The following is a 19,111-nucleotide window of genomic DNA, read 5'->3' as shown; positions in this document are numbered from 1 at the left end:
CCCTGTAGGGCAATGCCTATTAGATTTGTAGGAGTGGAGCAGCTCCTCAAGCACCTAGAACCATAGAGCCATCAGCCCATAACTCCAGTCTGTACAAGATGAGGACAAAAGACCCTAACTCCTATGAGAGCTGCTGGGTGAAATGAATCCAGCAAAAATATAGCAATGAGCTGTCTGAGGTCTTGAGGGGTCCAATCCTTGTCCTAGTGTGTTCAGGATGCAAGTCAGGGAATCAAAAGAGATTGTTCTACAACTTTTCAACTTAATGTTGTTTTTCCTTTGTTTGTATGTGCCCAAGCTGGCCTTGAACTTGGGAATCCTTTCACCTCAGCCTCCCACATAGTGGGATTACAGGCATGCACTACCAAGCCTGCTCCAATCACTCCATTCTTCATTTGTTTCTCCCTTGACTGTCCTATACCTGTTCCACTCTTATATTTTGGAAGCATGTAACTTATTCACTTCACAGGCTCACAGCTGGAAAACAATGAATTGTGCCTTGAGTCTCACCCATATCTGATTTAGAGAAAACTTTGGACATTTGAGTTGATGCCCTTGATACTTTGGAAAAAGAGTAGGCTTTAATTATTTAAGGTAAGATGAGGGTAAACTACTACGTTCAAAAACATTTCTAAGATATTTAGGAATTTTCTGTCAGAATCTAAGAAAAAGATTAAAAAATAACCCCCCCATTGAACTGAACATTTTATTTTTTATCTCTCTTTGTACTCATAAGAATATCAAAGTATGATTTTCAAAGAAGCATACAATGATGTATATATTGTCTTGATAATATAACCTGACTTAGGTAGTTATTTACTTCTGAATTTAGTCTTTTAGAAGAAAGTTTAAATGCCAAACCCCACCCTGATGAAATAACAAAAAACTTAAGTCTGATCCCTCTAAAAAGACATGAACAAAGTAGCTCATAAAATTGCTTCAGGATGTCAAGAATGGACCCAGTTCCTGAGCCATGGAGAAACCCCATGAGAAAGTCAGCAAGTTAAGGTTAGGGAGCAACTTTCATAGCCATATTTTCATATTAAGGAAAAAAGTTAAAAAGTATATTCTGTTTCTGCACATTGAACAGCAAGGTCTGAACTGCCAGAGAGGTGACAACAATAGACCAGGGGATACCGTCATTTGGTAGTCTGATGATGACATCTAAGGATGATGAATTAAGATCTGGCACAGTCCCTTCCCTTCAATTCAATAAATTCACTTACTAAATGCATACCAAGTAGACACTGTGCTCAGCCTACACAGGGAACACAAATGTGAATTAGACTCAAGCAAGACTCAGGTCCTAACTTTCAGGAAGTGAAAATCTAGTTATTGACAAATGACTACATGATCAGGTAAATGATCTAAATTGTATTAGAGATAAAAAGAGCTCTGGGAGTTTTACAGAGAACAGAATCAATCTGATTGAAGGGAGAGGAACTGGAAAGACTTCAAGAAAAGCAGGAAGGCAGAAACAGAGAGTAGGTAGAAGGCAAATGTTAACAAACCTCTTTAGGAAGGCAGTGCAGGGAATGTCCTGGGAACATGACAGTTCAATTTCCCCAAACTTAGAATACGTAGGAAAGAACAGTAGTGGGAGATAAGCCTGCCAGAAAAATGGGGGTGGATGTCAAAAGGTCAGGGCTCAGAGCCCAGCCCTCCTTTCCTTCTTACATTGTACCTGTAAATGGGTTTTTAGCAAAGCTGACTTCTTTAAATGACTACTTGAAAGTCGATTCTGGCCTTCCACAGATTCCTCTAATGATCAAGACATACTCATCAATTTACCCCATTTTTATTTTCTTGATTGCCATTAAGGTGACAGGAGGAAAGACTGACCACTATACACAATATTTATCTTGACTAAACTCTTTAAGAATCAGAAATGCTTTCAGGGCAAGCACAATTCAGTAGCCTGTTTTTTTCTTATTTTTTAAAGTTAGTCACTGAATTGCACATGGTACTTATATTTTAAGATTATTTTTTACAAAAAGCTAATGGTAGTTTCTAACTCACTGACCATTTTAAATCCCTTAAAAGCTGAGGGTTTGACTTTCAAGGATAGGACCAGTTTTTCAAAAAATTGACCTGGCTTCAGGTAAACTGTATGGTTTCAACAAATACTTGTTTTACAAGACAGCCAGTGTGACAGAACACAGTATGGCAGTCCTTATTAAAGGAAGTTCTGTTATTAGAGCTTGGTAAGTGGGATCACGGAGGCATTCCTAGGATGAATCCACCAGAATGACACTGGGGTAGCAAAAAATGGAAGAAGACAACAGTAAATAGACTCACTACTTTCAGAGTTGCTCAGTGCTCCAGGTTTCAAGGACCTGTCCACCACTGGTGGCTTAGCTGGCCTTGCGGTTGTGTTACAGTCTGAAGGCTGTGTGGATGACACAGGCAAGGTAGGGAACCCATCTAAGGAGGGCTTCTTCAAGTCAGGCACCAGTGGGCCACCTAGGCCAGGGTCCACCTTTCCAAATTCCTGTACAATTTTCAGTCGCTCTTTTTCTAGCTCCTGGTTCCGGATCATTTCCTCAAAGGCATGGAACTGTTCCTGTTCCAGCTGTTGCTGTTTCTGCTGTGCTATCCTCTGTCTTTCCTTTTCCAATTCTTGCTGGATAGCCATATTCCGGGCAAATTCCTCCGCTTTCTTCTTCTACAAAGGGAGGAAAAGACTTAGGCTAACACTTCACACCTTAGAAGAAACTCTTCTCAGGGAAAGGGAGATTTCCAAAATGTACTTCTGTGCCGATCTGATTTTCAACACAAGATCTATGCTTCCCTTGGTACCTCTATATTAACGGAATACAGTCCCCACCCCTTTCTACCCAGACACCATATACCTATTTTCAAATACAGTTAAAGTTCCAATCCTTTCAGTTTTAGGTGTAACCAAATGTGAAACAAACCTCCACATTCATCCTCCCTTAATGATTCTACCTATTTTCTTCTGTACTGAAATTTTGATGTTCCTAATTGTCTGTACCCAATAACTTGTATCATGTACAGTTCTGTTCTTTAACTGTACCATGTAAATATCCTAAAGGCTATAAAATAGAAACAAATCCAAACTTATACCTGCTATATCAGGGGTCTCCACTGAATTTCAACCCAAATGAAGTTTTTCTGGTGATCAGTTCCATGTAGAGTAACAATTAAAACTATTAAGAAATAATAAGTAAGCCAGGTTCAGTGGCGCATGCCTGTAATACCAGCAGCTCAGGAAGCTGAGACAGGAGGGTTGCGAGTTCAAAGCCAGCCTCAGTAATGGTGAGGTGCTAAGGAACTCAGTGAGACCCTGTCTCTAAATAAAATACAAAAGGGGGCTGGGGATGTGGCTCAGTGGTCGAGTGTCCCTGAGTACAATGTCCAGTACCAAATTAAAAAAAAAAAAGAAATAATAAGTAATAACCTCCTTCATTAAAGTTTTAAGTTACTCAGTGCCTTAGAAATACGTACCTCATAGCTGTTCAAACCTCTGCTAATTTTCAACACTAGAGTCCAGAACAGAGCCTGGCAGACAACTACACAATAACATGGAAACGCTTGCAGTTCGTATTCACATCTGAAATGACATCACTGTAGATCCCTGGCATTTTCCCAGAGGTTGAACTTTTTTTTTCTTTTTTGTGTTGGGGTTGGAACCCAGGGGTACTCCACCACTGAGCTACATCCCCATCCCTTTTTATTTTGAGACAGGGTCTGCTAGGTTGCCAAGGTTGGCCTCCAACTTGAAATCTTCCTGCCTCACCTCCTGAGTAGCTGGGATTAATTCTTAACAGGAATCATTTGAAGGCAGCTTGAATAATCAATGATTACAAACAGCTTTATGTTTAACCAAAGGTGAATCAAACCTCCAAATTCTATGATCTTTAAAACCTGTTTTGGTAAGAGTTTTCATTGTTTTTGATATTTGTGCCCGAGATATAGCAGACAGGCAATAGATTTTAATATCCCTCAAGTTACCCTCTTGGAAAAATAAACTAAATCTATGCTAGAATACTCTGTCTAATCATTTCTTTTTTGTTACTGACCTCTGCACCCCCAAAATGAACTATCACATTAAAATCACAATATCAGGGTATAGCCTAAGGAACCAAAATAATTTTCTTTTCTTTTTCTATACTTTTATATACTGACCTTTTCTTCATTATACTGTGTATATTCTTTGGTATATCGTTTTAACAGCTCTGCCTTCAGCTCTTCTGCTTTGGGAAATGCAATCTCCTTTAATTTCTGAGATATAAAACAGAAACTAAGAATTAGAACAATTCTAATGCCGGCCAGTAAGTAGAGAAAAAGATTTAGGTCAAACTTGTGTGGCAACAATGTTCAAAAAAGTGATTTAAATACCTGCTAATATATCATACCTTCTACCTCATAACTGTTGTGATGAGATGGCCTTAGCACCTATCAGCCGGGTTTGATGCTAAGATGCAGAGACTACTACTTTTGTCTTAAAGTTAGTCTGTGCTGCTTTGAAGTTTTTTGATGGGCAACTATGAAAATGAAGACCCACCTTTACTGTATCTTTCTTTTCAGGAATGACAGCCGATTTATAATCTCGATGCTTAGGTAGTTTCTCAATAAAGAGCCTAAGGAAACAGATCAGAATTATCATGATTCAAGAATAATTTCCAAATATCCATAAGTCCCCAAAGTAATGCATTTCCTCTAACTTGCAGACACTGAATGAGAAGTTTCCAAAGGCACAGGGTATAGAGAACAGGCATACGTACCCAGACAGGGTAAGTGCCCTACCCATCTCCATGCTTGGAAAGCACAAAAAGCCTTTCCCTCTTCTTTCAAACCAGGTATGGGCAGCAAGCATCAGATTCTGTTACAATTTAGATATTAGGTGTCCCCCAAAAGCTCATGTGTGAGTCAATATAAGAAGGTTCAGTGGTGAAATGATTATGAGTGTTGTAACCTAATCAGTGAATTAATTCACTTATATGAAGTAAGTGGATGCTAACTACAGGAGGTAGGGTGTGCTGGAGGAAATAGGTTACTTGAAGCATGTCTTGGTGTTTATATTTTGTCCTGGTGAGTGGAGATCTCTACTTTCTTGATGCCATGTCCTGAATTGCTTTCTCTATCACACCCTTCTGCCATGATGTTCTGCCTCAACTTGGGTGCAAAGCTATGGAATTGGCTGACCATGGACTGATCCTCTGAAACTGTGAGCCAAAATAAACTTTTCTCCTCTAAATTCTTGTTAAGTCTTTTGGTCACAGTGATGAAAAAGGTAACTAAATCAGACTCCTATAATACAAAGGATGGCAAAAAAACCGAAACAAAACCCAAAATTTTTGGTTTTCAAATCAAACCAAACAAAGCCTATCCTGTACCCAAAAAAGTACCTCCAAAGAAAGAGATCCTTTTCATGTTGTGACATGTCAGACTTTCAAAGCAAAGGACCTTTGTCACAAAACATTCTTCAGAGGGCAAAAGTTTGGCAGTCATGAGCAGAAAGTTAAGAGAAAACCATGTTCATTACTATTCTTTTTTGGTCATCTTTTTAAATTGATTTTTAAAAATAAATGACAGCGGAATGCATTACAATTCTTATTACACATATGCAGCACAATTTTTCATATTTCTGGTTATATACAAAGTATATTCACACCAATTTGTGTCTTCATATATGTACTTTGGATAATGATGTCCATCACATTCCACCATCCTTTTTAACCCACTGCCCCCTCCCTTCCCCTCCAACACCTCTGCCCTATCTGGAGTTCGTCTATTCCTCCCATGCTCCCCTTCTCTATCCCACTATGAATCAGCCTCCTTATATTAGAGAAAACATTCGGCATTTGAGTTTTTGGGATTGGCTAACTTCACTTAGCACTATCTTCTCCAATGCCATCCATTTACCTGCAAATGCCATGATTTTTTCTCTTTTATTGCTGAGTAATATTCCATTGTGTATATATGCCACTTTTTTTTTATCCATTCATCTACTGAAGGGCATCTAGGTTGGTTCCACATTAAGTTATTGTGAATTGTGCTGCTATAAACATTGATGTGGCTGTGTCCCTGTAGTATGCTGTTTTAAGTCCTTTGAGTATAGACAGAAGAGAGGGATAGCTGGGTCAAATGGTGGTTCCATTCCCAGTTTTCCAAGGAATCTTCATACCGCTTTTCATATTGGCTGCACCAATTTGCAGTCCCACCAGCAATGTATGAGTGTACCTTTTCCCCCCACATCCTTGCCAATACTTATTGTTGTTTGTCTTCATAATAGCTGCCATTCTGACTAGAGTGAGTTGTGACATTTAACTCTGACATTTTTTCTTTGGAATTCATATTCCTTCAAAGAATATTCCTTTACATCATACTAAGCATGAAAATGCTTAGATAATATATGTGTTATGCATATACTATACATATAGCATGCATTGTGATCTTTGATTAAAGCTGATTAGATAAACATCAGTTCTACATGTTCTCTTTTAGTTATTTTGTTGGCTAGAAAGCTCAGTGGGGAACATAAATTGAATCAATTCACAGAGATTCATGGTATCTACTTTGGGACAGTGAAAACAATTAGAAGTCCAGCAACTTGTCACAGCAAGAAAGTGGCAGACTCAGAATTTGAACTATTCCATATTGCCTCCATAAGGCTCTTGGAGTATCTGGAACAAACATGTCATAATAGAATAAGGATGTGATATGTATAAACTGAGTTACCAAACAAATAATTCGAGGGTGGCTTGTCCATGGCTCTAAATACTATACTGCAGTTGAGATAAACTTTTTCAACCTTCTGCCCAAGGAATGAGTACATGGAGGAAGAAGCCTCAGTGAGAAGACCACATCTAAACAAACCCTTTGTAGAAAAGTCTTCCTCCTTCAGTTCTCTTCAGTTCTACATTAGACACATGAAAATTTCATTTTAATACAACTTGACCAGACTCCTCACACAAGGATGAATTCTAAAATCATAATGGCTCTAAAAATCTTATACACACACACACACACACACACACACACACACACACACACACGGCAGGTTTCTGGAAGATTCATTTGTTCAAACTGCAAAATGCTAAAGATTTGGTAAATAACACTAGTTCTTATATTCTAGAGATTTATAATTCAGTAGCTCTCCCACCTTGACCCCAAAGACCAAGGTACATATTTACTACCTTCAGATAGCTGAATCTGCTTGGGAATCTGCTTGAGATTGAGGCCATGAATAGCCATGAAAGCACCATGTCATAGAAATAGCATACTTTGTGCTACCATTACAGAACTAGATGTAAACTTCTTGAGGCCAGAGATTTCTGTCTTTCATGTTTTTTTATAAAAATCTTCTAAAACCAGCCCAGTGCCTTGGGTAAAGGGATACTCAATAAAGATGAATGAAAGTGTTTTATAACCTCTGGATTAATTGAGTGAAAACAATTAGAAGTATACAAAGTATGCTACTTTATGTGTAAGAGTGGTAGATATTTTATGTATGTAGGTATTTATTTTGTAAGTTTGTAAAGAAACAGAAAATATGTTTGGAAGGCAGGGGAAACAGAGTAGATGAGATCAGAGTGGGTGTGAAACTTTTCACATATCCCTTTTTATATCAGTTTGACTTTAACCATGTAAATGGAAGCAAGTTTTATAAGATAAAACTTCCAGGCTTGCATGTGAATAACTTTCCCTTGTTTCAGTCACTGTAGTCAACTTTCTGAATGGGGACATATGGGCAAAAATGCCTATAGAATGGACAGCATATCCCATTACAATTACCTGATGTAACAGAGCTTAACAGACAGGTGGACAGGCTCTGGAGCCACTCTGCCTGGGTTCAGATCCTTGCCTCATCATGTACTAGATGTATGAACTTAGGTAAGTCACTTACTCTCATCATCTCTCAGTTTCTTTATACATATAAATTATAGATATGGAGATAAACTACAAATCCCTAATAGTGTTGCTATGACATAAAGAGATAATAAAAATAAGGGGTTGGGGGTGTAGGTCACGGAGTAGAGCATTTGCCTAGCATGTGAAAGGCCCTGGGTACAATTCCCAGTACAAAACAAAACCTATATATACAACACATAACAATCAACAACGACAACAAAGAGAAAATAAAAGTAAAGTGCTGCCAAGCATAATGCCTAGCATGAAGCATAAAAACTCACTGGATATGTGATTATATGATTATTTTTTAGGGAAAAAAACAAAAATATTAACAAGAATGAGCATGAAGATGTGCACATCAGAGTTAGAAACTTTCCAGGCATAGAGTGGTGGCCCAGATGTATACTGTTCTCTGGGGTTATGTCTGGTTGCAGCCTAGAGAGAGGAAATGTACTAAAGCAAACAATGGTACACTAGCAAAAAACACAGGCAGAACAAACTAAAAGAATCATGGAAAAATACGAGACAAATGTAAAAGTAAATATAGAAGGTGAATAAATATGTGAAATGGTGCCCAGCTTCACTCATAATGAAAGAAATTAAATTAAGATATCATTTTTATACTTCAGATTGGCAAAGCCTTAACAGTTGGTTATACCTGGTATAGGTAGGTGTGTAGGGAAATGGGTGTTCTAATACCTTGTTAGCAGGATTGTAAATTGATATTTTTTTCCCTTAAGGGAGGAAAAAGATGGGAGACAATTATTCAAAATTTAAAATGTGAGTAAACAATTCTACCCCCAGGAACTTATTCTAGAGATCATGATACAGTAGTACAAAGATATACATATAAAACTATTCAATTGAATTGTTCAGAAAAGTAGGGAAAACAAAATTGAAAGAAAATGTTCATCAATAGGGGCAGTTTAAAAACTAAAGTATACCCAAATATGAAAACAATGTAATAATTTACTCACCCATTAAAAATTATTTACAGAGCATCAACTATAGGGTCAAACATTATTCTAAAAGCAGTGAATGACCCAGAAAGAAATTTCTTTCCACCAGGCACAGTGGCATATGCCTGTAATCCCAGCAACTAGGGAGGCTGAGGCAGGAGGATTGCAAATTTGAGGCCAGTCTCAGCAACTTAGTGAGGCCCTAAGCAATTTAGTGAGACCCAGACTCAAAATAAAAAAGCAAAAAGGACTGAGGATGCAGCTCAGTGGTAAAGTGTGCCTGGGTTAAATATCCAGTACCAAAAAAAAATTTTTTTTTCCAGAATAGTATGTACATTACGGTAGGGGAACGGTCAATATAATAAACAAAGTAGTTTAGAGAATCAGCATTAGAAAGGTCATTATTAATAGGAAAGAGGAAGGGCTGGGTATGTAGCTTAGTGATAGAGTGCTTGACTAGCATGCAATGTAGAGCTCTGGTTGGATCCCCCAGTACTGAAAAAAAGGAAAGGGGAACAGAGAGTAATAAGGGAGAGGTGAAATTTTATTTACTTATTTGTTTGTTTGTTTATTTATTTATTTATATATTTTTATTTTGTTTATTTATTTATTTTTATATGGTGCTGAGGATTGAACCCAGGGTCTCACACGTGAGAGGTGAGCGCTCTACTGCTGAGTCCCAGCCCCAGCTCGAGAGGTGAAATTTTAGATAGAGCAGGTAAGGAAGGCCTCAATAAGAAGGTGGCATTTGAGTAAGGACTGGAAGAGGATAAGCCATGAAGAGATCTGGAATGAGACTCATGAAAGAAGAAATAGTTCTGAACTAGATGGTTTAGTATGTCCTCATAAGGAAAAATGCTACTGTTAAAAAAGCAAATTGTAGATAAGAACACAGAATGTGATCCTATTCATGCCCCAAGGAAAAAGGATATACACGAGAGCCTCTTTGTGCTTGAACATGCATAAACATTGTCCTGTGTAAGAGACATCACAGTGGTCACCTCTGGTGAATGGAACTTCTCTTTTCATTTTAGTATCTCACTTGTAGCATTTGAAAACAATTTTTATCATGAACAAATGTTAATTTTGTATGAAAACAACTAATTTAAAAAGTCAGCTGGGGTTGTGGTTCAGTGGTAGAGCACTGACCTAGAATGTGAGAGGCACTGAGTTTGATCCTCAGCCCCACAAAAAATAAATAAAGGTATTGTGTCTATCTACAACTAAAAACAAAAAATTTTTTAAAAAATCAAACAGAACTTCTATAACATAAATGTATTAAGAACCTTCATCTTGTTTTTTCCTTTTTTCTTCTCTAAATTTTCATTTCTTCCATTCTTAAAAGTTATTCAGTGAAGTAAGTAGTAGCATAGATGAACCCTTCTTCAGTCTATAAACCCCAATCCCAGTAAACGTTTTCAACACAGTTCATATTCTGAAAGAGGATTTGCATTAAAGGAACAGAGCAAACAAGAACTGCCTGAATACTCTCAGTCCTATCTGTGTAGCCTAGTCGATGACCATAAAAAGCTGTGAAAGAATCCACAGCCTGGTTTATTGTCTGTGCTCATCATGAAAATATGTACTGATTTAATATGCTGAAGATCTTTCTTCTATGCTGGGGTCTGCAAAAGGCAAAGCATTCCTACACAGAGAAACTACGGAGCAGGAAAATATGTCTGAGATCATTAAGACGCCTGAACTGCTCCAGGAAAAATGGCAGAAATGCCTTTTAAATCCTGAAAGTATCCACAAAAGGTCTACAACAATGATTCTCAATAGTGGGGGAGGCAGAGGAATGGTAAGGTAGATTCCTTCCCTACTCTCTCATCTCTTCTCAGTTGTAGTAACTAGAAAAGTGAGACGCTGTTGCTGGAATATACTAAGTAAATCAAGAAAGAAAAATAGAATCACCGAGCTAGAACATCTTTGCAACTCTGCATTTGTCATTTCACAGAATCAGAATCAGGGTCTTGAAAGCAGCTACAAGAAAATGGAGGTTACTACACTTATTGCTTCCACCAAATCAACCCAATGAAGTCCCACATTAAACCCCAAATCCAACAAATCAAGTCAATGAATTACCAAATTCCACCCTGCCAGCTCTCCTACAGACCTAGTTCATTATATTAAATAGTCTTATAAGTGGAACCCCTTATGTAGGGTCAACTCCCCACATAAGTCTCACTATTAACACTGATAATTTGTGTTACCAAAGTAACACCAGGTCACATTCAAAACCACTCTTAAACTTGCCTTTTGAGGAATTCACTGCTACATTAAATTCTCTTCTGGACCATCAATCACCCTCTCCTTCACCACTGCACCCTTTACTGATGGAAAAAAAACAAACATACTCTAGAATCTCCCATCTTAAAACACACACATACATATTCACATACTCCTTGTCTCCTTTCAGAGACTTCTCCTTTTTCTGTTTTCCTTCCTATCCAAACTTCCCCAAAGAGTTGTCTGCACCAGGGCTTGGCTAAGTACAGTTAGTGGGCCAAATCCAGTTAACCATCTGTTTTTGTAAATAAAATATCAATGAAGCAGCTACACTTATTCGTTTAAGTTATTACCTATGGCTGCTTTCATATTACAAAGCAGAGGTTGTGACAGAGATTAAATGGCTTCACCAAGTTCCAAATTTTTACGATCTGACCCTTTTGAAAAATATATTTTTAGTTATAGATGTGGACACAATACCTTTATTTTATTTCTTTATCTTTATGTGGCACTGAGGATTGAACTCAGTTCCTCAGATGTGCAAGGAAAGTGCTCTACTAACTGAGCTACAACCCCAGCACTACTATCTGACCCTTTTAAGAAAAAGTTTGCTAACTTCTAGTGTATACTCACTACCTCCACTTTCTTATCCTCCATTCACCTTTCCCCTCACTCTACTCTAGTGTCTCCTTAATCCTTCTAGTGAAAGTGCTTACCAAGATCACCAGTGACATGTTACCAGAAAGGCCATACTTCTCTACTCATTCACCTAATATTCTCCTTCAAATAATGAACTCTTTAGGATCCCATGATAGGATCCCACTCCTTTCTGGATTTCTTTCTGCCTCTCAAACTTTTCTTCAAAATCTCCTCTGTTGGCTCTCCCACCAACAACCAACCTCATGCTTCTGTCCTAGGATCCTTCTCTTTCTTTTTTTTTTTTTTTAAAAACCTTTTTATTTTTTTAAGAGAGAGAGAGAGAGAGAGAGAGAGAGAGAGAGAGAGAGAAAGAGATATTTTAATATTTATTTTTTAGTTCTTGGCAGACACAATATCTTTGTTTTTTTTTTTTTTTTTTTTGTATGTGGTGCTGAGGATCGAATCCAGGCCGCATGCATGCCAGGCAAGCGCGCTACCGCTTGAGCCACATCTCCAGCCCTCCTTCTCTTCTTATCAAGAATTTTTGATCCTTCTATGTGTCATGGATCCTTCTGGCATCTAATAAAACCTATGGACCCCTTCACAGAATGATATTTATAAGGTATAAAGTGCAAAAAAGTACAAAAGAATACAATTGTCAAAACACAAAAGAAAAGTGATATGTGCTGCTTTATTAATGTAGTTATTATATTACATAACAGGATCAAGTCATGGGTTTAATAATTCTGTACCATGATTCTGAAATTGAGGTAAATTTAGATGCTATTCTATGATATCAGAATAACTGTAAAGTGACATGAAAATATCTTTATTTCTATTGGTGACAAGGTTATAAATATTTTCAATATGACTACATTCAAAATGGAAAGAAATGCTCAATTTCAGTCAATGGCTGAAAAATCAAGAACCATTTTCCTCATCCAACTTCATGAATCCCCTGAATTCTATCCATGAATCCCTGAGAGGCTCCTGGACCCTGGGTTAAGAACCTCTACACTGGAAGGTCTCACCCATTCTAATGGCTTCAGAAGCATCTGCATGTTGAGGTCACCTTTATTTATATTTCCAGCCCAGATCTCTCAGACTGTACATTCAACCTCCTATTGACATTTCTACATGAACATCTCATAGGCATCCCAAATTTAACATGTCAAAAAAAAAAATCATACCTGAACTCTTAGATCTCATCCCAACCTAATCCCTTCCCCTGCCTTTTCTTTTCTTTTCTTCTTGGTACAGAGAGATTGATCCAAGGGTACTACCACTGAACTACATCTCCATTTTATTTATAAATACTATTTATTTATATATTTTGAAGACAGGGTCTCAGTAAATTGTTAAGGCTGGCCTCAAACTTAGAATCCTCCTGTTTCAGCCTCCTTGAGTAGCTAGTTTTACAAGTGACACAGCACCTCAACTCTTTTTGATACACTCAGGAAACAGACTACCAAGCTGCTCAAGGCATAAACCTAAGGTCAACCTTGTAACCATCTTTTTTTGTTTTGTTTTGTTTTTTGAGTATAAGTTAATCCTCTGGAATCTACCTCCATTTACCAAATCCATCTGCCTCTTCCCATGCTGACATGCCACAATACTCCAAACCACTAGCTTTTTCCTCAATTGCTGAAAGAGTATCCTAGCTGGTTTTCCTGCCTTCTCTGAGTACCCCTCCACCATTTACCACACAATAGCTAAAACTCATATTTTAAAAATACAAGTTTAGGACACAATCTCACTTAAATTTTCAATGGCTTTCTGTTTATTTTCTATAAAGTCCTGCAGGATACAGCCCTGCTTGTCTCTCCAACTCACCTGCAATCTTTCTCCCTCTTCACTTGCCACACTCCAAATACAATGATCATTCAGTCCTCAGAACACACAAAAGTCTTTCCTACTAAGACTTTCTGAACACAATTACCTCTGTTTTAAATGCTCTGGAATCCTATGCTCCTGGAATGACTAACTTGATTGCATCCTTCAAGTCTCAGTTTAAAGCTCACCTTGTCAGAGAGACCGTACCCTGAACATATTTAATTAGATACCATGGTTATTCTGTCACAGCACTCTGTGACAGAAATAAGATCACAGGATCTTATTTTGTAACTATATATATGTGCTTATCTATTTGCTGTCTTCTCCCATACCTATAAAAGAATATCAATAAAGCCATTTTACCCCTTATGGTGTCCAGGATATAGTGCAGTACCAAGTAGACTATAGGCATACTCTATATATTTGCAGAATAAGTAAGGTCCTTGCTCTGAAAGCACTCTCTATATAGGGCAGTAGGACCTGGAAGACCTTTCAGGGCATATATGATAGAGTAATTCTGTGATTCTACTGAACTTTTTCAATTAGTGATTCTCTAAAGAAATTGTGCCCCTGGGTTTCATTTTGAGAAAACAATCTACAAGATAACTGGAAATAGACAAGAATAGTATTTCTTCCAGCAGTCAAGTATGTAAAGAGAAGAGTCACCACCGAAACTTCTCAGGAAAATAAGTACTGTGTCTAGGAATGATAAATTCCTACTAGCAAAGGGAAGCAGAGTATAATGATAATTTTATGAAACTTTATTAACACTAAGACCACATGAGAGGGTATGATAGCATTACTCTGAGGAAATGGGCAATACTTTTGTACTTAGACAACAGCAATCCCTTTTCTCCACTCTAAAATTATGAGTCCTAGGCAGTCCCCTGGCCACATACTTTTCTTCAGAGCATTTGTTCTCAACCAGGATAATTTTGTATTATGTAATGTCTAGAAGACTTTTTTGGCTATCACAGCTTGGAGGCACGTGTTGCTACTGGCACCTAAAGGGTAGAGAACAGGGATGCTGCTAGACAGCAGTACAGGACAGCCCATAACAAAGAATTATTCACTTCCAAGGTCAGAAATCTTGCTTCAGATGAGTATGTAATCAGAAAATTAATGTGACATAATTGATACACATAGATCTCTTTGGGAGGAAATATAAGGAACTAATTAGAGCAACTTTCTCTGGGGAGAGGAACTGAAGATTGGAAGGAAAAATGAAATGGTTAAGGATATTTACTTTTAAAATAAATAAATAAATATATATATATATATACACATATATATATATGTATATATATGTATATATATATATTCTTTTTGACATCTGAGTTCTATATCATAGGTATATATTATCTTTTCAAAAAACAATAACCAAAAAATATAGTGGCTCATGACAATGATCTCAAAAGAGTAGCTTCAACTGACAGAATATTACTATATGGAAAACAAAAAACTTATGTTATAGAGTGAATACTAAATTGGGAATTACAAAACATAGGTTTTGTCACTCTAACCTGGGGAACACAGATATATCACTAAACTCTGATTACCTCCTATGTAAAATGGGAGGATGATGTCCTCTACTCAGTGCTCACTGAACTATGAAGACCAAAGTGAAATTATGTAGGTGAAATGACCTATGAAGTACAGAGAGATGTACAGATTCATATAGTTATTTTTAAAGGTTCTGTTATTATGAAAGAACAAGACTTGAAATGATCAATAAGACCTTCAATAACATTATCCCCTTTATAAATTACATGTCACTTCTTTTTTTTTTTTTTTTAAAGAGAGAGTGAGAGAGGGGAGAGAGAGAGAGAGAATTTTTTAATATTTATTTTTTAGTTATCGGCAGATACATCTTTGTTTGTATGTGGTGTTGAGGATCGAACCCGGGCCGGCCGCACGCATGCCAGGCGAGCGCGCTACCGCTTGAGCCACATCCCCAGCCCCCACATGTCACTTCTTTGTCACTGGGGCTTTAGAAGTTGTTCCCTGTCAGTAGTACAGAAATCTTCTATCCATACTGCCTACCCAAAGATGATAAACAACTCAAGGGAAAGGTCTTATTATGATGAGCCATGCAAATTGTAGGTGGTTGATAATTATTTGAAGATTTTCAGGATTGTGATCAGGTTAAGAACAGCTTCTTCCTATATTACTCAATTTGCTACAAAATAAGTAGAGGCAAAGAATTTTGGGTCTGCTAGACCCTAACAATAATACCATTATCAGCTGCTTTAAGAGAAAAAGAACAGTAAAAACATTTATCAACACATAACACATCTAGTTTAACTACCAAATCTTTTGTCTAACAGCTGGGCCATGTAGGCATAGCCTGAAGGACTAAGTTTCTTACTCATGAAATCACTGAGTCATGAAAACAACACCTTCAATACTCATGTCTTTGAATGGCAAAGACAAGCAATATGTAGGAGCTGCTAGCAAAAAATGATTAATACTGATGATGCTATAAAGTTCTCTCATTTTAGCAATTGTGAACAAAAAAAATGAGTACAAGGGCAGAATAAGTGAGGCATCAGTCACCAGAAAAGAAAAAGGAAACTGTAGGTGTCTTACGTGATGTACTTGTTATAGAGGATGAAGGCATGTTCAATGTTGCCTTCCTCAGAGTAAATGGATGCCATTCGGATCATCTCAACTCCAGAGCGGAAGTATCGACGGGGTGGAATGTCTTCATTCACTTCCACAGTACTTCCCAACTGGGACAAGGCCCTCACCCGGTCTTCGGGTGGGAGGCTCACATCTCCATGGTCAGACATCAGGATCAAGATATTCTGAAACAGAAAAGTGAAAACAGATGGCATCAAAAACAAGGACCCCATCATGCTAGCACAGTCCACAAAGTGTGTTTACTCACAAACCTCCACTTTAAGAAAACATATAAAGAAAAAAATATACTGTGGTTTTAATCAAATAAAGTCTCTCTCCTACAAGAAGGCTGAAACCCTCCAGGAAGCTCAAATCATGATGAGAAGATTGGCAGATTCAAAAATCCTTGTGCCACAACTAGGCATTATGATGAATATAACAAGAACAGGCCAAGGGGGTTCAGTTCTACCTTTCACATCAGTCATTCCCTGTTATTAGGTAGTCCTGCCTAGAGCATCATAAAAGTAGGTACAGCACCTTGTATTTCTTCCATCATTTCTCCTTCCAGCTACCTACTTGCATTTACCCCAGTACCTGAAAGAGCACATTCAGTGAACTTTAAGGAGGATTGTTAAGTGACTTCATGTATGGTCATTTTAATTTACGGAGTATCTGACATTTTCTCTGCTATACTTTTTCATATTTGTGTACAAACTTAGTTAGGGAAACTTGTTTGAGGATGAATATTCATAATTATAATTCTGCTCACTAAACACTATTCCTTTTAGTCTAAAACATTGTGCCTCATTTTCATGGCAAGGTATTTACTTTTTTTTTTTGCACTGGGGATTGAACCCAGGGGTGCTTTACCACTGAGCTACATCCCCAGTCTTTTTAGTTTTTGTTTTGAGACAGGGTCTCACTAAGATGCTTTGGACCTTGCTAAATTGTTGAGGCTGGCCTTAAACTTGTGATCCTCCTGTCTGAGCCTCCTGGGTCCTTGGGATTACAAGCAACATGCCTAGCTGAATTTTACTTTTTTTTCCCCGCAACTGGAGAAATATCACCCTTAGTTCTAATTATAAGTGGAACCCATTCTTATTTATTCTGCCATTGATTGTTATGACCCCATATCCCAGTCATCAAATGCTATTTTTTCAAGGTGGGGGGAGGCTGGGATTATAGGCATGTGCCATCCTGTCAGCTTGATATTTGGATCTTAAGACAACAATTTATTCATCTTCAAAAACTAAGCACTCTTTTAATAACAAAAGGGCACAAAGGTATTTTAGTAATGTGAATAAGCATGGTTCCCAGTCTGGAAGTTTTCCTTCCCTGTGTCCCAAACTCCAATAATTCTACAATCTTTCCAGGTATTATTGCTGTTAGATTCTAGATTTCCTTGAGAGTATTTTCCATAATCTCCAAAAGTAAACTGGGTATTTGATATGCATTGAATTGTAGTATACCCTAAGCAACATGCCCTAGAATGTTCAAGCTATACAATTCATCTTGTAATTCACAGCCAGTGTCAACTGTCCCTTGTTTTTTCCATAATTGTATCTTACTCCTCCTGATTGCAATGCATCCAGGAACCTGCACATTTCTGCTTCATTTGTCTGGGCAGTTTTTCTGTTTTCTACGCCAACCCTTCCCTCAGAGTTTATCATCTCCAGGCCAATTCTATTTCGAGGTTTCCTTAATATTCAGGTCACATTTCCTTCATTAAACGTCCCCTCTAAAACCCTTCATGACCATGAAACGCTGGGGAACTGCTAGTAATGCCGAGGCACTGCATCTCCCACAAAGCCTCTTGCAAATCTAAAACCTCCCCAAGTTGCTTCACTGGTAAACTCAGTATCCAGTCTATCAGAGCTAACCGAAACAGGATGCTCACTGCATCTCAGTACCTCTACGAAGAGGTAATTGTGGGTGAGGTAAGGACCCCCCGCTTGCCGAGGCCACCAAGCGGCACTGGCCAGCCAGGGTTGAGCAACACTTCATAGAGGAAATATAGCATCCACAAATAAGGGGGGAGGTGGCGGGAAGAACCGGAGGGAGAAATTACGGAGGCGGCGAAAGGAAATAGCAGGAATGAGCAGAGGGGGCGTTTACAGTAGAGAGGGATGCATCCACAACTGCTTGGGGTGCCCTTCTTGAAGGCACTCAAGCCCAATTGCCATTCCCAGGCAAAATCATCCAAGGTTGACGGGTCTTTCAAATGTAGTCGACAGGAAAGCGCTGGGCCTTGCTGGTCAGGCTCCAGTCCGCGGGGACCGGAGCCTTCAGTGGCCTCGCGCGACGCGGGCCGGGCAGAGGACACGAGGAAGGAGAAGGCTTCAGGGCCCACACTCACGGCGGCCGCTCCTTTCAGAGTTCGACAATGCTCAGAGAGCCTACCCACCACATCCAGGACCCTTCCCCACCTTTCCTCCAGGATGACACCCGGCGCTTCCGGAAACGTCACATCCGGCGTCACGCCCACTAGGGGCCGGTCAGGCAATTATACTCCTAAGGACTTAGGACCGGAGGTGGGAAGTTGGTGGGTGGGGCTATAACGTTCCTGCGTAAAATCTGACCTATGAGGAGCGAGATCCATCTTGGTAAAGGAAAATAAACCCGGAAGAAAGCGGATCCAAGTTAAAGAGACCTATGGCCAAGCTGACTCTTGTTTTTAAAATCATTTTGGTTTTGAATAGGGGTTTCCCAACAGATAGTCCTTCCGATACCCTCACATAAACCTCATATTCAAGGAGGGATTGCTGATTCAAGAAAAACTGCAGACTTGTTGAATTGACCAGGGATTGAAACCCAGGACGGGAAAATTTTTGAATTTATTTCTCAGTTTTTTTGTGTTATTTTCTACGCAAGATTTGTTGCCTGAGATATTAGGAAATAAATTTTGTTGCTCGAAAGAGAAAGTAGGACTACGTAAGAATACCTATAAAATG

The 19,111-nt window shown here is 38.5% G+C and overlaps 1 protein-coding gene across 2 annotated transcripts in view; it reads right to left on the bottom strand.

Moving 5' to 3' along the window:
- Stambp (STAM binding protein) overlaps positions 1-18,634 on the bottom strand; it is a 32,394-nt gene extending 13,760 nt beyond the window's left edge. The window contains exons 1-5 of one of the 2 annotated variants that reach the window (XM_076832937.2): positions 18,587-18,634; positions 16,128-16,345; positions 4,529-4,604; positions 4,150-4,245; positions 2,299-2,665 (exon numbers count right to left, since the gene is read on the bottom strand). In XM_076832937.2, coding sequence (XP_076689052.2) covers positions 2,299-2,665; positions 4,150-4,245; positions 4,529-4,604; positions 16,128-16,330 — 742 coding nt within the window. In that variant the 5' untranslated portion in view covers positions 16,331-16,345; positions 18,587-18,634. The other variant, XM_076832938.2, reaches the window with a different exon arrangement.
- Positions 18,635-19,111: the final 477 nt, after the last annotated feature.

This window comes from Callospermophilus lateralis, chromosome 14 (assembly GCF_048772815.1).
Source record: "Callospermophilus lateralis isolate mCalLat2 chromosome 14, mCalLat2.hap1, whole genome shotgun sequence".
NCBI lineage: Eukaryota > Metazoa > Chordata > Mammalia > Rodentia > Sciuridae > Callospermophilus > Callospermophilus lateralis.
Note: the sequence above shows the minus strand (reverse complement) of the source record. Positions and strands in the feature narration are given on the sequence as shown.